This window comes from Natator depressus, chromosome 11 (assembly GCF_965152275.1).
Source record: "Natator depressus isolate rNatDep1 chromosome 11, rNatDep2.hap1, whole genome shotgun sequence".
NCBI classification, from domain to species: Eukaryota; Metazoa; Chordata; order Testudines; family Cheloniidae; genus Natator; species Natator depressus.
In genome coordinates this window covers 65307783-65322270 of record NC_134244.1, presented here as the reverse complement: position 1 = coordinate 65322270, position 14488 = coordinate 65307783, and the positions used below count along the sequence as shown (strand labels likewise).

Here is a 14488-nt window from a genome sequence, read left to right as displayed (position 1 = left end):
TTTCTAAAATTATCTCTTATAGATGGTGGGGAATTTTTATAGGAGTTTGCCATTACATTTTGGGCTGAAGGGTTTATATATATAACACACCACACACATAATGTATTTTGTTTTATTTTTTTTTTTTTTGTCTGAAGTTTGACAATACAGTTTGGCTTCTAAGTTAAAAATGTTTTTTTATGCTTCCCAGACTGTGTTTAAACTAATTCCCCTATTCAACTGGGGTGTGCGTTTTAGAAGAAAGAGAAGAAAAATTGTTTCCTATTCACTAAAATCCAAAGGCACACAATACACCCTTTCGAAAAGAAAAAGGGTTAAAACTGAACCAGGAGCTTAATTTTCTCAGACATTCTCAGTATGGCCAAATTCTTTCCAGATGCAGTCAATTAGTTGTGTAACTCAGAAAGCAGCCTTTGCTCCTATTACCGAGGAAAGAGATTCATGTACCTTCATCACACTACCCCACAAAGACACACAGTCTGTTCATCTCTTCAGTGGAAGCTGGGTACACACCTACATTTTCCCTAGTAATTTCAGGTTAGGTTCTGAACTAACCTATGCTCATATACCAGCATAGAGGGTGAGGTTTTCAGAGGAAATGGAAGCTGAACTCTTAGACCTTTTTGAAAATCTCTGTCAGATAGCATAAGGAAAGACGATTGTGCATGGCATAAGCTGTGCTAATCTTGTATATTTCATTTTATAGCCCAATAGATAGTAATGGACTGGCTAGAATGTATGTGTACATTTGCCTCTCTTGGATGGAAGCAGAACTATTCAACTGTGTCACAGGCACACAAATCTTCTCCTTTCGCTCTAGTGGTAAGGGCCTGTGCTTTGCAGTGTACAGGTCTAGTTCTGTCCCTGTCTCCACTCTGAAATTCTGTGTGGCCTTGGAGTGCAGCATAGTGACAGCCATCACATTATTGTTATTTGTATTACAGCAGCGAGCGACTAAAGCTGCCAACTGCGACCGGGGTCCTACTTAACACAGTATTGAAAATACACATAGTGGGCATCGTTCAAAGTTAACAGGAAGTCTGTGGAAGCCCTTACGTTGACTTCAGTGGGCTTTCCATCAGACCCAGTAAGAGACAGTCCCTGTCCCCCACAGTCTAACTAGACAAACTATGAGATAAAGTATTATTACCCATTTTACAGCTGGGGGACTTGTTAAGTAACTTGCACAAGGCCACTTCAGAAGTCTGTGGCAGAGCTACGACTTGATCCCATATCTTCTGAGTCCCGATCTATCCCTTTAACCACACACCTATCCTTTCTGAAGTGTTAGGAGGCCATGTATTTGTTACAGTCTTATCTCTGTAACACCACAGTGCACAGGAGAAAATGTGATTTCTACAGGCCATTGAACACTTCATATTTTTCTGGAGCTTCTCTGTAGCAATTATGGAAATGCCTGTGCTAAAAATCATGTTAGCACTTTTGTGCTGCTCCAGTGTGAAAATACAAAGGGCCCCAGAGGGATGCCAGGGGCACTTAGTATAAATGAGAATCAAAGCCTTAGTGTTCAACAGCTTTGAGAACTACTCATTTCCTTCCTAACATGTGATGGGCTAGAAGTGGTACCCTTTGGGGCTGTAGTGGGGGACATGCAGGGACATTGGATCAACATCTTGGAGAAAATGTAGCTATTTCCTTTTTAATTGAGATGTGCACCTTGACTTTTCCCTATGCATTTTGTTGTTTGCTTTGCTTTCATATGCGTCTTGGGCACATTTAGAAACAAGTGCGGTAAGTTCTGCATATGTTAGTGAAACAGTGATGAGCGTACACAAAGTTTTACAGCAATAAATTAAAACTTCCTGAGTCTTCTAGATTGGTTTTTAATAGATTCTTCCTGGAAAGTGTCATCTCTTTGAGTAATGTATCATCGGTGTGCCTCATTCTGATTATGCATTTACTAAGGTCATCACCAGAGGATGGTCATGCTGGTGATGACGTAGTTGCTAAGACAACGGTGGATGTAGAAAATGTGCTGAGGAAACAAAGTAAATTAGTCTTTATTAGTAAACAAAAGTACAGTTCAGGGTGCATTAAGAAACCCTTTGGCACATTATGGCAGCCTCTCAAAGCCTGTAATAATATCCTGTTGTAAAAATGTTTTTAATGTTGCTGGGAAAAGTTCTCCCATCTTCCTCGGCCCACTGGCGTTCATTAATCTGTGCATTCACCTTTGAAAGCAAGCCAATAGCCATCCTGTGGCATAGCTGTTTCATGGTATTTACACACACAAAGGTTTAATGATGTTCTCAGACCTGGGGTGAAAATAAATCTGGAGTGGAGACATGATTCTCCTTTCAGGGCCTGATCCAACCACAGAACTTACCTTTATTGGGAATTAACTAAATCAAATGCACTGATTCTGGTGAATTAATCCTAGAGCTGTAAAATTACAGCCTATTTTCAAATACATGATTCTGATGAACCAAAAATGGCAGGTTCGGTTTAGATAGGCCAGGGAAGGGCAAACTTTTTGGCCCGAGGACCACATCGGGGTTGTGAAACTCTATGGAGGGCCGGGTAGGGAAGGCTGTGCCTCCCCAAGTGGCCTGGCCCCCGCCCCCTATCTGCCCCCTCCCACTTCCCGCCCCCTGACTGCCCCCCTCAGAACCTCTGATGCTTCCAAACCCCCTTGCTCCCTGTCGCCTGAGATCCCCCCCGACCCTAACCGCCCCCCCCCGGGACCCCACTCCTATCCAACCCCCCCTGCTGCCTTTCCCCTGACTACCCCAACCCCTGTCCACACCCCCGACCCCTGACAGGCCCCCCCGGGACTCCCATGCCTATCCAACCCCCCCATTCCCTGTCCCCTGACTGCCCCCCCGGAACTCCCTGCCCCTTATCCGACCTGCCCCCCCCCCACTGCCCGCCCCCTTACCATGCCACTCAGAGCGATAAGAGCTCGCAGCCCCACCGCCTAGCCGGAGCCAGCCACGCCGCCCACACTGCCCAGCAAGAGCGGTGGGCCAGAGCACTGGTGGCACGGCGGCGTGGCTGCAGGGGAGGGGGGATAGCGGGGGAGGGGCCGGGGGCTAGCCTCCCCAGCTGGGAGCTCAGGGGCCGGGCAGGAAGCTCCCACAAGCTGGATGTGGCCCGCGGGCTGTAGTTTGCCCACCTCTGAGATAGTCTGTCAACTCAAGAGGATCATGGGAACCAAAGAACTCCATGCAAGTCTGACGATTTCATCCTGACTCTCCCAGGCGGGCCCTCTCCCTTCAGCAGCACTTATATATCCCCTTCTAGTCTTCGGGGGGAAAGGTATTACCACCTTCTCCCTTCCTGAAATCTTCAGGTTTGGCCCAGCTGGCCCCATCCTCATCCCACCTCTGTGATGCCTTCTAAGGCAACTCAGGCCCTGGACTGAGGTAAGGGCTTTTAGACGAGGCAGCAGAGCCAGAAGAGCCTTGCCCAGTCCTCCTGCTTCTGAATGTGAGAGGAGTGCTCTGAAGTTCCTCCCTGGGTATGGGGGCTGTGACCCTTCTTGCTAGCTCTTTGAAGAAGCAAGACAGAGAGAGGAACCAGCTGGCTATTTGCTGACCAGAACGCTGTATACCAAGGCCAAAGAGGTTTTGAGGCCATCAGGCTGCTGAAAGATATATAAAGTTACATGGGGAGGCACAATCCTATTGCCAACCGTACAAGGAGGATCCTGGGGCAGAATTGGGGTGACCTCCACTGGCCCAAATTATTTGCATAAACCTTTCATGTAAAACTTGCAACCAGACAGGATTTTTCTAATTTGAGAGTTTTTCTGTCTGCGTTTCTTATCACCTGTGACTGATACAATAGGCACGATACAGAATGGTAGAGAATGGAGAAATCAGTGTTTTCTCACATATCTAGGTACAAGTCTTGAATATTCAATTTATTTTTTCCCTAGATTCATCTACCCTTTTTATCCACACACTTGACTCCTCATGTGTCAGGGCCTTGTCCTCTCTCAGTAATGTATGGTCGAGCCTGAATATTGAGTCCTATTTTCCCTTCCCAGTGTGTGAATTAACTGACCTGGTTACACTTGCCACTTAGGAAAATGACCCCCTCCTGTGCTAGCTCAAAGGAAATGCTTATTCTCATTGCTGTCTAATTGGGAGTTTCAGTCCCCCTGTTGAACTGTGCCATGAGAGATCAGAAGGTTGGCCCTCTACAGCGCAGATCGTTAGTGTGTGTTCAGCCAGGATATGAGCAGCTTAAGTAGCTGTATGCTGTTGTCAGATTTGGAACTGCCTATCAAGTTTGCCATTAGTTGATTGCTAATAGTAAGCAGAATAATGAAGAAAATAAGGCTTCCCTTTTAGAAGATGTATTGGCATCAAGTTACATTTAAACTGAAAATGTTCATATGGGTTCAAAACGGATTGCTCAGGGCTTTGGACATATACATGTTTTAATAATAATATCTTTAATAATATCTTAAGAAGAAACTTAAGTGGTTAAACGCAGACAAGGAAAAAACAATCTGTCCCATCCACTGTAATTGCAACAATGCCTTTGTAGATAATGGATAGTCAAGGTTCTACTCTGAAGTAAGTCAATTCAGAAGGAGGTATGACATGATCAACTTGCTTTCTTGTAAAAAGAATGAGGAGTTTGTAACTGAGTGTCCAGGGAGGTTGAAGTATTCTCCAACTGGCTTTTGAATGTTTTAATTCTTGACGTCTGATTTGTGTCCATTTATTCTTTTGCCGAGAGACAGTCCGGTTTGGCCAATGTACATGGCAGAGGTGCCATGGTCAATCACAGACCTAAAAGTGGCAATTCTTCAACAAAAAAACTTCAAAAACAGACTCCAGTGAGAAACTGCAGAACTGCAATTAATTTGCAAACTGGACACCATCAAATTAGGCTTGAATAAAGATTAGGAGTGGATGGGTCATTACACAAACTGAAAACTATTTCCTCATGCTAATTATCTCCCCTACTGTTACTCACACCTTCCTGTCAACTGTTTGAAATGGACCATCCTGATGATCACTACAAAAGTTTTTTTTCTCCTGCTTATAATAACCCACCTTAATTGCTTTGTCTCGTTAGGGTTGGTATGGCAACCCCCATCTTTTCATGTTCTCTGTATATATATATATATCTTCCTACTGTATTTTCCACTCCATGCATCTGATGAAGTGGGTTTTAGCCCATGAAAACTTATGCCCAAATAAATTTGTTAGTCTCTAAGGTGCCACAAGTCCTCCCTCGTTCTTTTTGCTGATACAGACTAACACGGCTATCCCTCTGAAACCTTGCTTCCTTGTGTTTCAGGCCTGCATGAATTTCAACGACAGCGGAGCATGTGTCACTCAGTGCCCCCAGACTTTTGTCTACAATCCCACCACCTTCCAGCTGGAGCACAACCACAATGCCAAATACACCTACGGAGCTTTTTGTGTCAAAAAGTGCCCACGTAAGTTACGTGACGCCTGCCTTTTTCACACTGTCACTGAAGTGCAAGTTGTGCAACTCCGCATGAAGACAACACTATTAAGAAACCATTGCTAGGCAATGTTAAGTTTAAAGCTAAGTAAATTGTGTAATAGCTCCAGGTATGCTCTTTGGCAGTCATACCTTGAAGTTATATGTTAATCAAAGAGAGTGACATTTTGGGATGCTGTTATAAAAATGCCCTGTACTAGGGCCCAAGGGGGCGGGGGGGGGGACTTAAGTGGTTTTCAGTTTTTATGACTAACGCTTATTATGTTTATGTTCTTATTTGGGCTTTGGTAAATTTAGGAAGTATCCTTTACTGAGTAAAGCAGAAAATCTGTACTAAATGAAAAAGGTTTTATAAAGGTAGAAATTCTAGTTTCAGTAAAATAACTTGTTTATATAAATTATATGCATGCTAGATGTTAGTTAACTAGGAGGATATTCAGATATTCTCTTTCCCCAAAAAAGATGAAGACTAGTTAGTTCTGACCCTTCTTCCCCAAATTTAGAAATGAGTCACTAATTTTGTAACCCTCCTTTTCCTTAAATTCAAGAGTTTAATAATCCACTATTCCAGTTTTGGGTTATCTCTAACTATAACGATACTTTATACAGTACAAATTCTGAATACAATTCTTAAAGCATTAGGAAAAGCACTGTCATATTTTGACAAGGGCATTCTATCCTGTCCTGTCCTGTTCTATTCCAGTTCCTATTCTGGGCCCATGGCCAGGGTATCTGAGTTTTTTCATCAGTTTTTTCCCCCATCTTGTTATTGTGCATCCTTTGATGATACAAACAAATGTAAAATGTATGCTAGTCTAAAATCTTCATTATGATGGAAGTAAGCTGTCTGTTTCTTAAAGGAAATAAAACTGTAAAAGAATGCTGAAATTAACAGGGGAGACCACCAAGCATCACTCCAATAGGGGGTCCTCCTATTCCACTCTAGAAACATCTTCCCTCCATTGAAACCCCAGGACTAGAGCTGGACACACACATTTGCAGTTAATTGTTTTAAGGATAATATTCTGGCAGTTTCAATTAATATTATTCTAAAGGATTCATTCAACCAGATGTACCTAAGATCCAACTACTTTACCTTTGGTGCCTTCAGGTGCCTACCGGAACTAAGAATCAACACAAATCTCTTCATCTTTTTCTTTAAGTGACAGGCACCTTTCTTTAACATTGCCTTCTCTCACATAACCATGTAGCTGTGTGTGTGTGTGAGAGAGCACATGCACGCATAACAAAAATCCAAACAAAACACACACACTGCCCTGCACACACTTCTTCCCCTGGGGAGAGGATGAGAGAAGAACCATGACACAGATACTAGTCACATTGCTTAATGCACTGCTGGAAAGTCCAGGGATGCTAAAATGATAGGCACAGTGTAAAGACCTCTATAGAATAGGTGGAGATTAGTGTCATTCCACTGGTAACTGGAAGGCCTTCTTCTTGGCCTATAGGGGTGAGGGCTGGTTTCATGCTGGGTTGACACGTGATATAGTCATTCAGTTTCATCTACCCATGTTTGCAGAAAGCCCTGACCCTCAGCCCCAGGCTGATTTGCAGTTGGCTTGAGAATTTTTGCACATATTGTGCACAGCTCTAATCATGGCATAAAATTAAGTGCAAGAGTAATGGCAACAGACCCCGGTCGTCAGCAAACCTGGGACCTCTGGAGCTTAGTGCATGAGCCTCTACCGCATGAGCTAAAAACCAACTGGCTGTTAGCTAAAGCTGTAGAGCAGACTTGTATTTCTCTCTCTCCCTCTCTTCCCCCCCCCCCACACCTCCAGTGCTATTAGATGGGACAGAACACCACACCCAGAAGGTGTGTGGGTTACACAAGTTTATTGGCCACCATTAAAATCGTAGCAGTTATCACACTGTAGAATTTACCGCTACTGTGGTATTCCGTATAATTGCAATGGGGAAAACCATGATCATTGTGGTAACAATTAAAAACTGTGACTCTTAATATCAAGTACTAAATTCTTCCACTGTTACTTACATTGAGTAGTAGCATACTCTAGGAGCAGTGCCATTGATTTCAGCAATAGCTCCATTATGTTAATGGTACCCAATATACTTGCAGTTGGAAACAAAAGATAGCTGGCATATAGGATATTTTCCCCAAAAAAGTCTAAGATAACTCACTCTCTCTTGGTAGTTTCAGGTATTTAAAATCGACAACTCTTCATTAGTTTTTCTTTCCACTGTATGTTTCTTCTCAAGGCACTATATACAGGACACATGGGTATTGTAGGCATGTATGTGACTTCTGTTGAAGTCCTTCAGACAGATATCTGCCCGTTGCTGTATTTTCAGCAGTTGGATTCAAAAGGGATGACAATATTTTCAAAACATTTTTCAAAATCATATTGGGTAAAACTGTCATAAAGGTTTGCGTCACGTAGGTGCCTACATCCTATTTTCAGAGGTGACATGGGCACCGAGGAGAATCGGTCTCTATAACTTTCAGTGGGACTTAGGCTCCTAAGTACGTAACTCACTTAGGAGGGCCTGAAAATCTTACCCGTCATTAAAATACTCAAGGCCATAATTAACTCATATTGATTTTCAGAACCCCCCAAATCATGCTCCAATATTACTTAATATACTGGCTTGTTTTTGAGCACTGCACTATTTCTTTCAGATAACTTTGTGGTAGATTCCAGCTCTTGTGTACGTGCCTGTCCCAGCTCCAAGATGGAGGTAGAAGAAAATGGTATAAAGATGTGCAAACCCTGCACTGACATTTGTCCTAAAGGTAGGTTATCATTTATTATAGCCTTGCTTGAATTTACTCTGCACTCTCGTAGACCAAAGCAGGGTATTACTTTTAAATTAAGTGTATTCATGAATAAGTTCTAGGATATCCAGTACTAAGTGCCTTTGGGCATCCACAGAGCATAGAATTACAATGGCTGCCATGAGAAGAGTATTCCAAAAGATAATGTAGTGCAGGATTATCGCTGGACCATGGTAATATCGTCAAAAGGCTCATTTCTTCTTTGGGAAAAGTAGGGATAGTTTTTGGCCATATGAGTGGAATAGACCTGTAGGTTTTTGTTATTGGTGGTGGTTGGAATTTGTTAATGTTCACTGGTTTGAAAGCGTATCTGTTGGAACCTTTCAGGACCATTTCCAAAGCCCTGATTCTTCACTACCTTTATTGTCATCTTTGTGGGATGTCCCAGCAAACTGCTCGTACAACTGCTGGGTTTCTGCTCTCTCAAAGCAGAGACCTGAGGTTCTCCTGCCTCCTCTCTGAATGGCTTTGAGAGACAAGAGACCCTCTCCTTTCCCTCCAGTAGCATTGATGAAATATCTAAATCCCTCCTCTGCCTCACCAGGAAGCTTCCAGGTGGAAACCTGAGTCATTTTGCCTTCCCAACAGCTCTGTGTCTATGGGAGACTTGAGGCTTCTTCTTGCTATGTGGAGGTTTCAGCAGCAATGGGAACAAAATACTGCCAATTTTCCTTACCACAAACCTGTGTCATAACAGGGGAGATGCCAGCTAGTTCACCAGACAGCTACATAAAATCTGGTCCAATCAGCAAACAGCTACCCCACACAGGGCATCATGAAACAGATAAATGCAAGGACTTCTGCCTTATGCTGATCAATACAACTAGCCTTACCATGTTCAAAATTGAATGCAAAATTCATCTACACAACGTAGCTTTCCTGCAACAGACACCTCTTTCCCACATAGGCACATGTGCATGTACACACCATTTTCCATTCAAGTGCTTACTCAGACCTGTTGGGCAGAAGGAGAGAAATGACTGATTGTCATTTAAACACCTGGGAGGGGCTCAGATGCTTTGCTGATAGCTGTCACTGTTAGAGCCTAGTTAGGCAGGTAGATAGATATGTTGTCTTATTGTGATGTTCCTATGGGCAATGTATACCCCAGAGCATGCAAGGTTGGAATTAACTGGCCATAAGGACCCTGTAGGGAAGTTTCTAGCACTGTTGCCCCCTTATGAAAGATACAACAGCCAAACAATGATGCTAACGAGGCAAGAGTCTTTCCAGGCCCAGTTGGAATGTCAGTTGGATGGTGAAAGGGAATGAAGATGCCATTGGCACTTCCTGCCTAAAAAGTCTATATCACAAGTACTCAGTGATATTTTTCACGCCTTCGGAAGTTTGTCCTCATGTTCATGTTGAGGGGCGGGCAACGGCTCAAATTGTTTCTTGTTTTACCAGAACCATTCTGCCCATCCCTGGAGGAAATGAAAGCTCAGGTGAATAAGGAGCAAACATTTATTGATTCATTTAATCTTGTTGCGAGTTGTTTTCATGGGGTTCTTGTTTTGGCAGCATGTGATGGCATCGGCACAGGGAGTTTGACGTCCGCTCAAACCGTTGACTCCAACAACATTGACAAGTTCATAAACTGTACCAAGATCAACGGGAACCTGATCTTTCTTGTCACTGGGATTCATGGGTGAGCACTAACACATTTTGCACAGTATGTTACAGGTCTGGCTGCGGGACAGAACTAGCTGTGGACACTTCTGATTTGTATGGTTGTAGGAATGCTTGACTAAAGAGAAGCCCTGAGATAAATTGGTTTTCTGCTCACTTTTTGAAGTGCTGGTACTGCCAGCTTGATTCTCACATTCAGCTTTTATGAAACAAAGGATAAGAAAGAAAGTTTGTGCTGGGAAAAGGAAAAACAATTGGGTCATATGTTCAGTTTAGGAGACCCTGGCTGCTGGATTGGAGTGACAGCTGGTCAGGGATTGTGGGGAGAGAACAGTTCACTTCCACTGATTTTCTTATCTTGAACTAAAAATGGGCCTAATCTGCAAAATGTGCAAAAAAGATCTGAGGGAAGAACCTTAATTGATTTAAATGGCCATAACTCCCTTGCCTATGAGAATGCACAGCAGCTGAAGATCCGCCCCCTAGACTTTGAACATAAGACAAGATATGGCTGTGAAATGTGCATTCAAGTTTGTATTGCAAATACCCACAATGCTCAAGCGGGTTGTATCTCCTGTGTTTCGGTTCAGACATATCTGTACCTTGAATCCTTCCAAGCATTATCAAAGGTTCGGAGACAGTTTTAGAGAGAGAGTTATAAGAACCAAGTTTGAGTTGGTTATATCTTGCTTAAGGAAGGTATACCAAAGAGTTAATCAGCACTTTAGATTATGTTTTGGTGCCTCATTTGGTCACCATTAAAGTCAACAGTTATCACTAATGATGTTATCTTGTATGAATGGGCATCATTTCCCAAATGAAAGGCCTCCTGGGGAAAGAAATTCTGTGTTTTAGATATAGGTGACGGTAGCTAGCCGTTTTCTCACACAGTCTTCCTTCCATCCTGAAAGGATTATCTTTGGTAGGACAAAATATGATTAGCTCTCCTTTTTAATTCAGCCCTCACGTGAGCATCAGTCATCAGCCAAGATGAATTAAGGATCCACTTTGGTGAGGTATAACAGTACCCATCATAAAGAACAAAATCCAGCAGATAGATTAGCATAGTCAAGTAGGTGGTAACGTTGCTGTTATGACTATAAGTACTTTGCTGTTATGAGTGTAATTTCTTTCTTTGCTGTGTGGTAACAACAAAGACTATTCAATTATCTCTGCCACTACATAGCTTTTAAATCTTTACATCTGATCTGTAGGCTCCTTAAAGTTTTCAGCATCAGATGTTGAGAGCTGAGATCTAATTACCATTCCCATGCCAAATCGATGCTTGCAACTTTGCCGCCGCATGGGGAAAGCATGGTTAACAACACTACAACAAAGGATCTGAAACCAAATTTTGACATGACTAATAGTGGTGGATTTTTCCATAGTCGTCCTGTGTGTTCTGGTATGTAGGAAAATCATAATGGCCTATATCAGGATGTATCTTTCAGACTGCCCTTAGGGATGAGGCGAATTCCATAATATTTGAATTTGTTATAGGGGACAATTGTAGTGCACCGTCACCTACAGCATGATCCAGAGCACACTGAGGTCAGTGTAAAGACTCCATGGGAGTTGGATCGGGACCCTAGAGCTTGATGGTGATAAAACAGGGAAGTTAAAGTTTGACTGTATAGATGGTCTTATCTCTCACAGCAGGGACTACAACGTGAAAGGTTAATGTAGCATGGGATAAAGCATAGGAATGGATAAAGAACCAGGTGTAAGCGATTCAAAGAAGTGCTGCGGCAGACTTGGGGAATCACTGAAGAGGGTCACCCAGGAGTCAATGGTCACACCTCACACTTTCTGATATGTACAAATGGCCAACCAAGGAGGCTGCGATAAATTTGTTAAACTCACATGACAGAAAGGAGGTTAGAAAACACAAGAAAGGCAGCAAGAAAAATGTAAGAGAGTCTGAACATATTGTGTGCTTTAGCCAATGCATTAAGTGACATGTAATTTTGAGTATTTTTAGGGTATTAGCTGCAAAAATGTAGAACAGAACTATGAGCTGAATTGTGCTCACGAATCTCTGTAGCATCAAGCAAGAGGTTGGGGCAAAAATGACCTTGGAATAAAATCATATTCTCTGAAAACGGATCCAAATTATGGACTAGAAATAAAAGACAAGCACAAAAGCTAAAATATATTGCTGTGTTGGAACAGTGGAATATAAGCTTGTGACATTCATGTTGAAACCATACCATGCTCTAATCAGTGTCCTGCATGAAAAGACTAATACCAGTCTTAAGCAGCACAGTGGACTTAATCTTGAGCATTACATTGGAAATAGGCCACAGATCTTGAAAAGAACAGGCTGGAGAAATATGCATCATTTTTGAAAAAAGAAGAGCTCAGAGAATGAATTAAAATAACATTATAGTGCAGGGGCTTTTGTTTGTTTGTTTAAATTTATTAAATTTTACAAAGTATATTTACAGAAAAGAAGTTACAAGAGCAGAAACAACTTGCAAAATAGAATTAAACAAAACGTACATTAAATAAATTGACAGTGTATTGCAATAATAATCAAATACATATTTGTCACTCATCATTTTAAATAAGGAAGTTGTTTCCATGAGTGCATATATTCAGGATGAATTCTAGCCCATTCTCTTTAGAAATGTATACTCTCTCATATTTCAAGTCGTAGGAATTAAGAGTCTGTGGGGAACGGGGAATTAAGAGGAGTTTTTACAGTGGGGGGAGAATCATTTTAATTGCAGAGGTCATTAAAAGCATGTGTGCATGTGTGTGTTTTTTTAAATACTTTGCCTAATGAAGTACAAGATGCTCGTTTGTATTTTACCCTCACTTGGTGGGGAGTTGACTGTTAACGATTTAAATAGTATTGGCTCTTTGATTAATAGATACATATAGTATACTACCCTTCCCTTTTCTAGAGCAGCTTTGTAAAAACATTGCATCTCCACTCTTTTGATTCATTTGTTAGTTTACAAGACCTGTTAAGATAAATAGGGTCTAGTAAATAGCCCATTGACGTCAATGGATGTTACCTTTCCATTAACTTCAATAGGCTTTGGATAATGCGCGTAGTCTTTGTCAGTGTTAATACACAGCTTCTCCCTAAGTGTATGAGTGAAGTGAACTGTATGAGTGTGTACAATCTGGCAATCTGAGACTGAGAAAGCATTGGCTGAAATACAGAATGAGACACCTTTATCGTCCAGAGGTGGTACTGGCTGCGATGTATGGTCTGGAAGCTTTGTAGTTTTAAAAAATAGTATGCCTTGAGAAAAAATGTCACTGAAATCATTTCCATAAGCTCACTCTAAATAATTTTTAATACCTAACCACAGACACGGGGGTTGGAATTCAGGAATGGAAATTCATAGAAAAAGATAACCCAGAGCAGTTTGCGCAAAAATTTTTTAGAACACTAAATGTGCAGAATGTATCCCCACCAGCAATGCTGGTGATGCGGTATTTCCAGGACTGCTTTGTTACCACCTTTCAAGAAGCGAGGATTAAAATACATATGAGGCTAGCTAGGACCCAAAATTCTTTGTGTGTTCTTATGATCACACATAGAAGGTGCTAAATGAAGGAAGCTATCAATAGGAAGTTGGCCCTTGCAGTATGAAGTTAGTGAACTGTGGCTCACTTGTTCTCTACAAGTCCCATAATAGGACAGTTTAGTTTAATAAAGGCACTGGTACATGAGAGGTATTCATTTATGGCCTGATTCAAAGCCTCTTAAAGTCAATCAGAGGACTGTCATTGACTTCAGTGGCCTTTGGATCAGGTTCTTAATCTCCTGTGTTTGGAGAGAAAGCTCAGGTAAGATTGAGCTAACATCAGCATGCACAGAAAATGCATCTTCAGTGATTTTTACATGCAATGGCAATAAAAATAAGTGGCCTAATGATAAAATATAATTGGAATAGCTGGGGAAGAATGTATTATCCTACAGTTTTGTAAGAAGAGAAAATGGTTATATAAGATACATTGGCTTCACTTCTTTATTGGTGTGAACTTTTTTTGTCCTAAAATACTCACTGATATTGGGATGAGGATGTTTTGTCTAGTAGTCTCATGTTTAGCAAAGAGAGCTTTTTTAATATTAATGGATTTCAAAAGAAAAATTATATTTCTATGCTGAATCCTCAAAACCTGCCATCTTTTTTTACGAGAGCTCCAATTTGGTAAAATTAAGTGTACAATATTTCTGTGGTCCACTGGGCTTTAGGTTAAGTTCCAGAGCTCATTTCACTCCTGCTCACCTGGAAATGCTCTCTGTAAAGGTTAGAAGTAATCCCCATTACTCTGTCACTGCACTTAATCCTGAGGGTTTGCCTCAAAAGGCAGCATGTTTGATTACCCTTGTATACCAATCCCAAGCGTGACGTCTCTTGGAAAGGCAAATAATGAGACGTTGGGAATGCATACCTCACCTTTTCTGAGGTTGCCTTCCATCCCAGGGATGTATTTTTCTTTTTTTTAAAGACTGCAAACGTTCCATAGCACAGTATTACACAAGAACCTTTCCTTGTACTTTGTTCAGATCAGCATTTTCATATAAGTATTCTTCTATGGAGGGGTCACAGTGTAATAAAGTTTACA

The 14488-nt window shown here is 41.7% G+C and overlaps 1 protein-coding gene across 4 annotated transcripts in view; it reads left to right on the top strand.

Moving 5' to 3' along the window:
- Positions 1-14488, top strand: part of ERBB4 (erb-b2 receptor tyrosine kinase 4) — a 966448-nt gene that overhangs the window by 724833 nt on the left and 227127 nt on the right. For all 4 annotated transcript variants that reach the window (XM_074968100.1, XM_074968101.1, XM_074968099.1 and 1 more), the window contains exons 7-9: positions 5281-5422; positions 8114-8227; positions 9791-9917. In XM_074968100.1, the coding sequence (XP_074824201.1) occupies positions 5281-5422; positions 8114-8227; positions 9791-9917 (383 nt within the window). The remainder of the gene's footprint in view (positions 1-5280; positions 5423-8113; positions 8228-9790; positions 9918-14488) is intronic.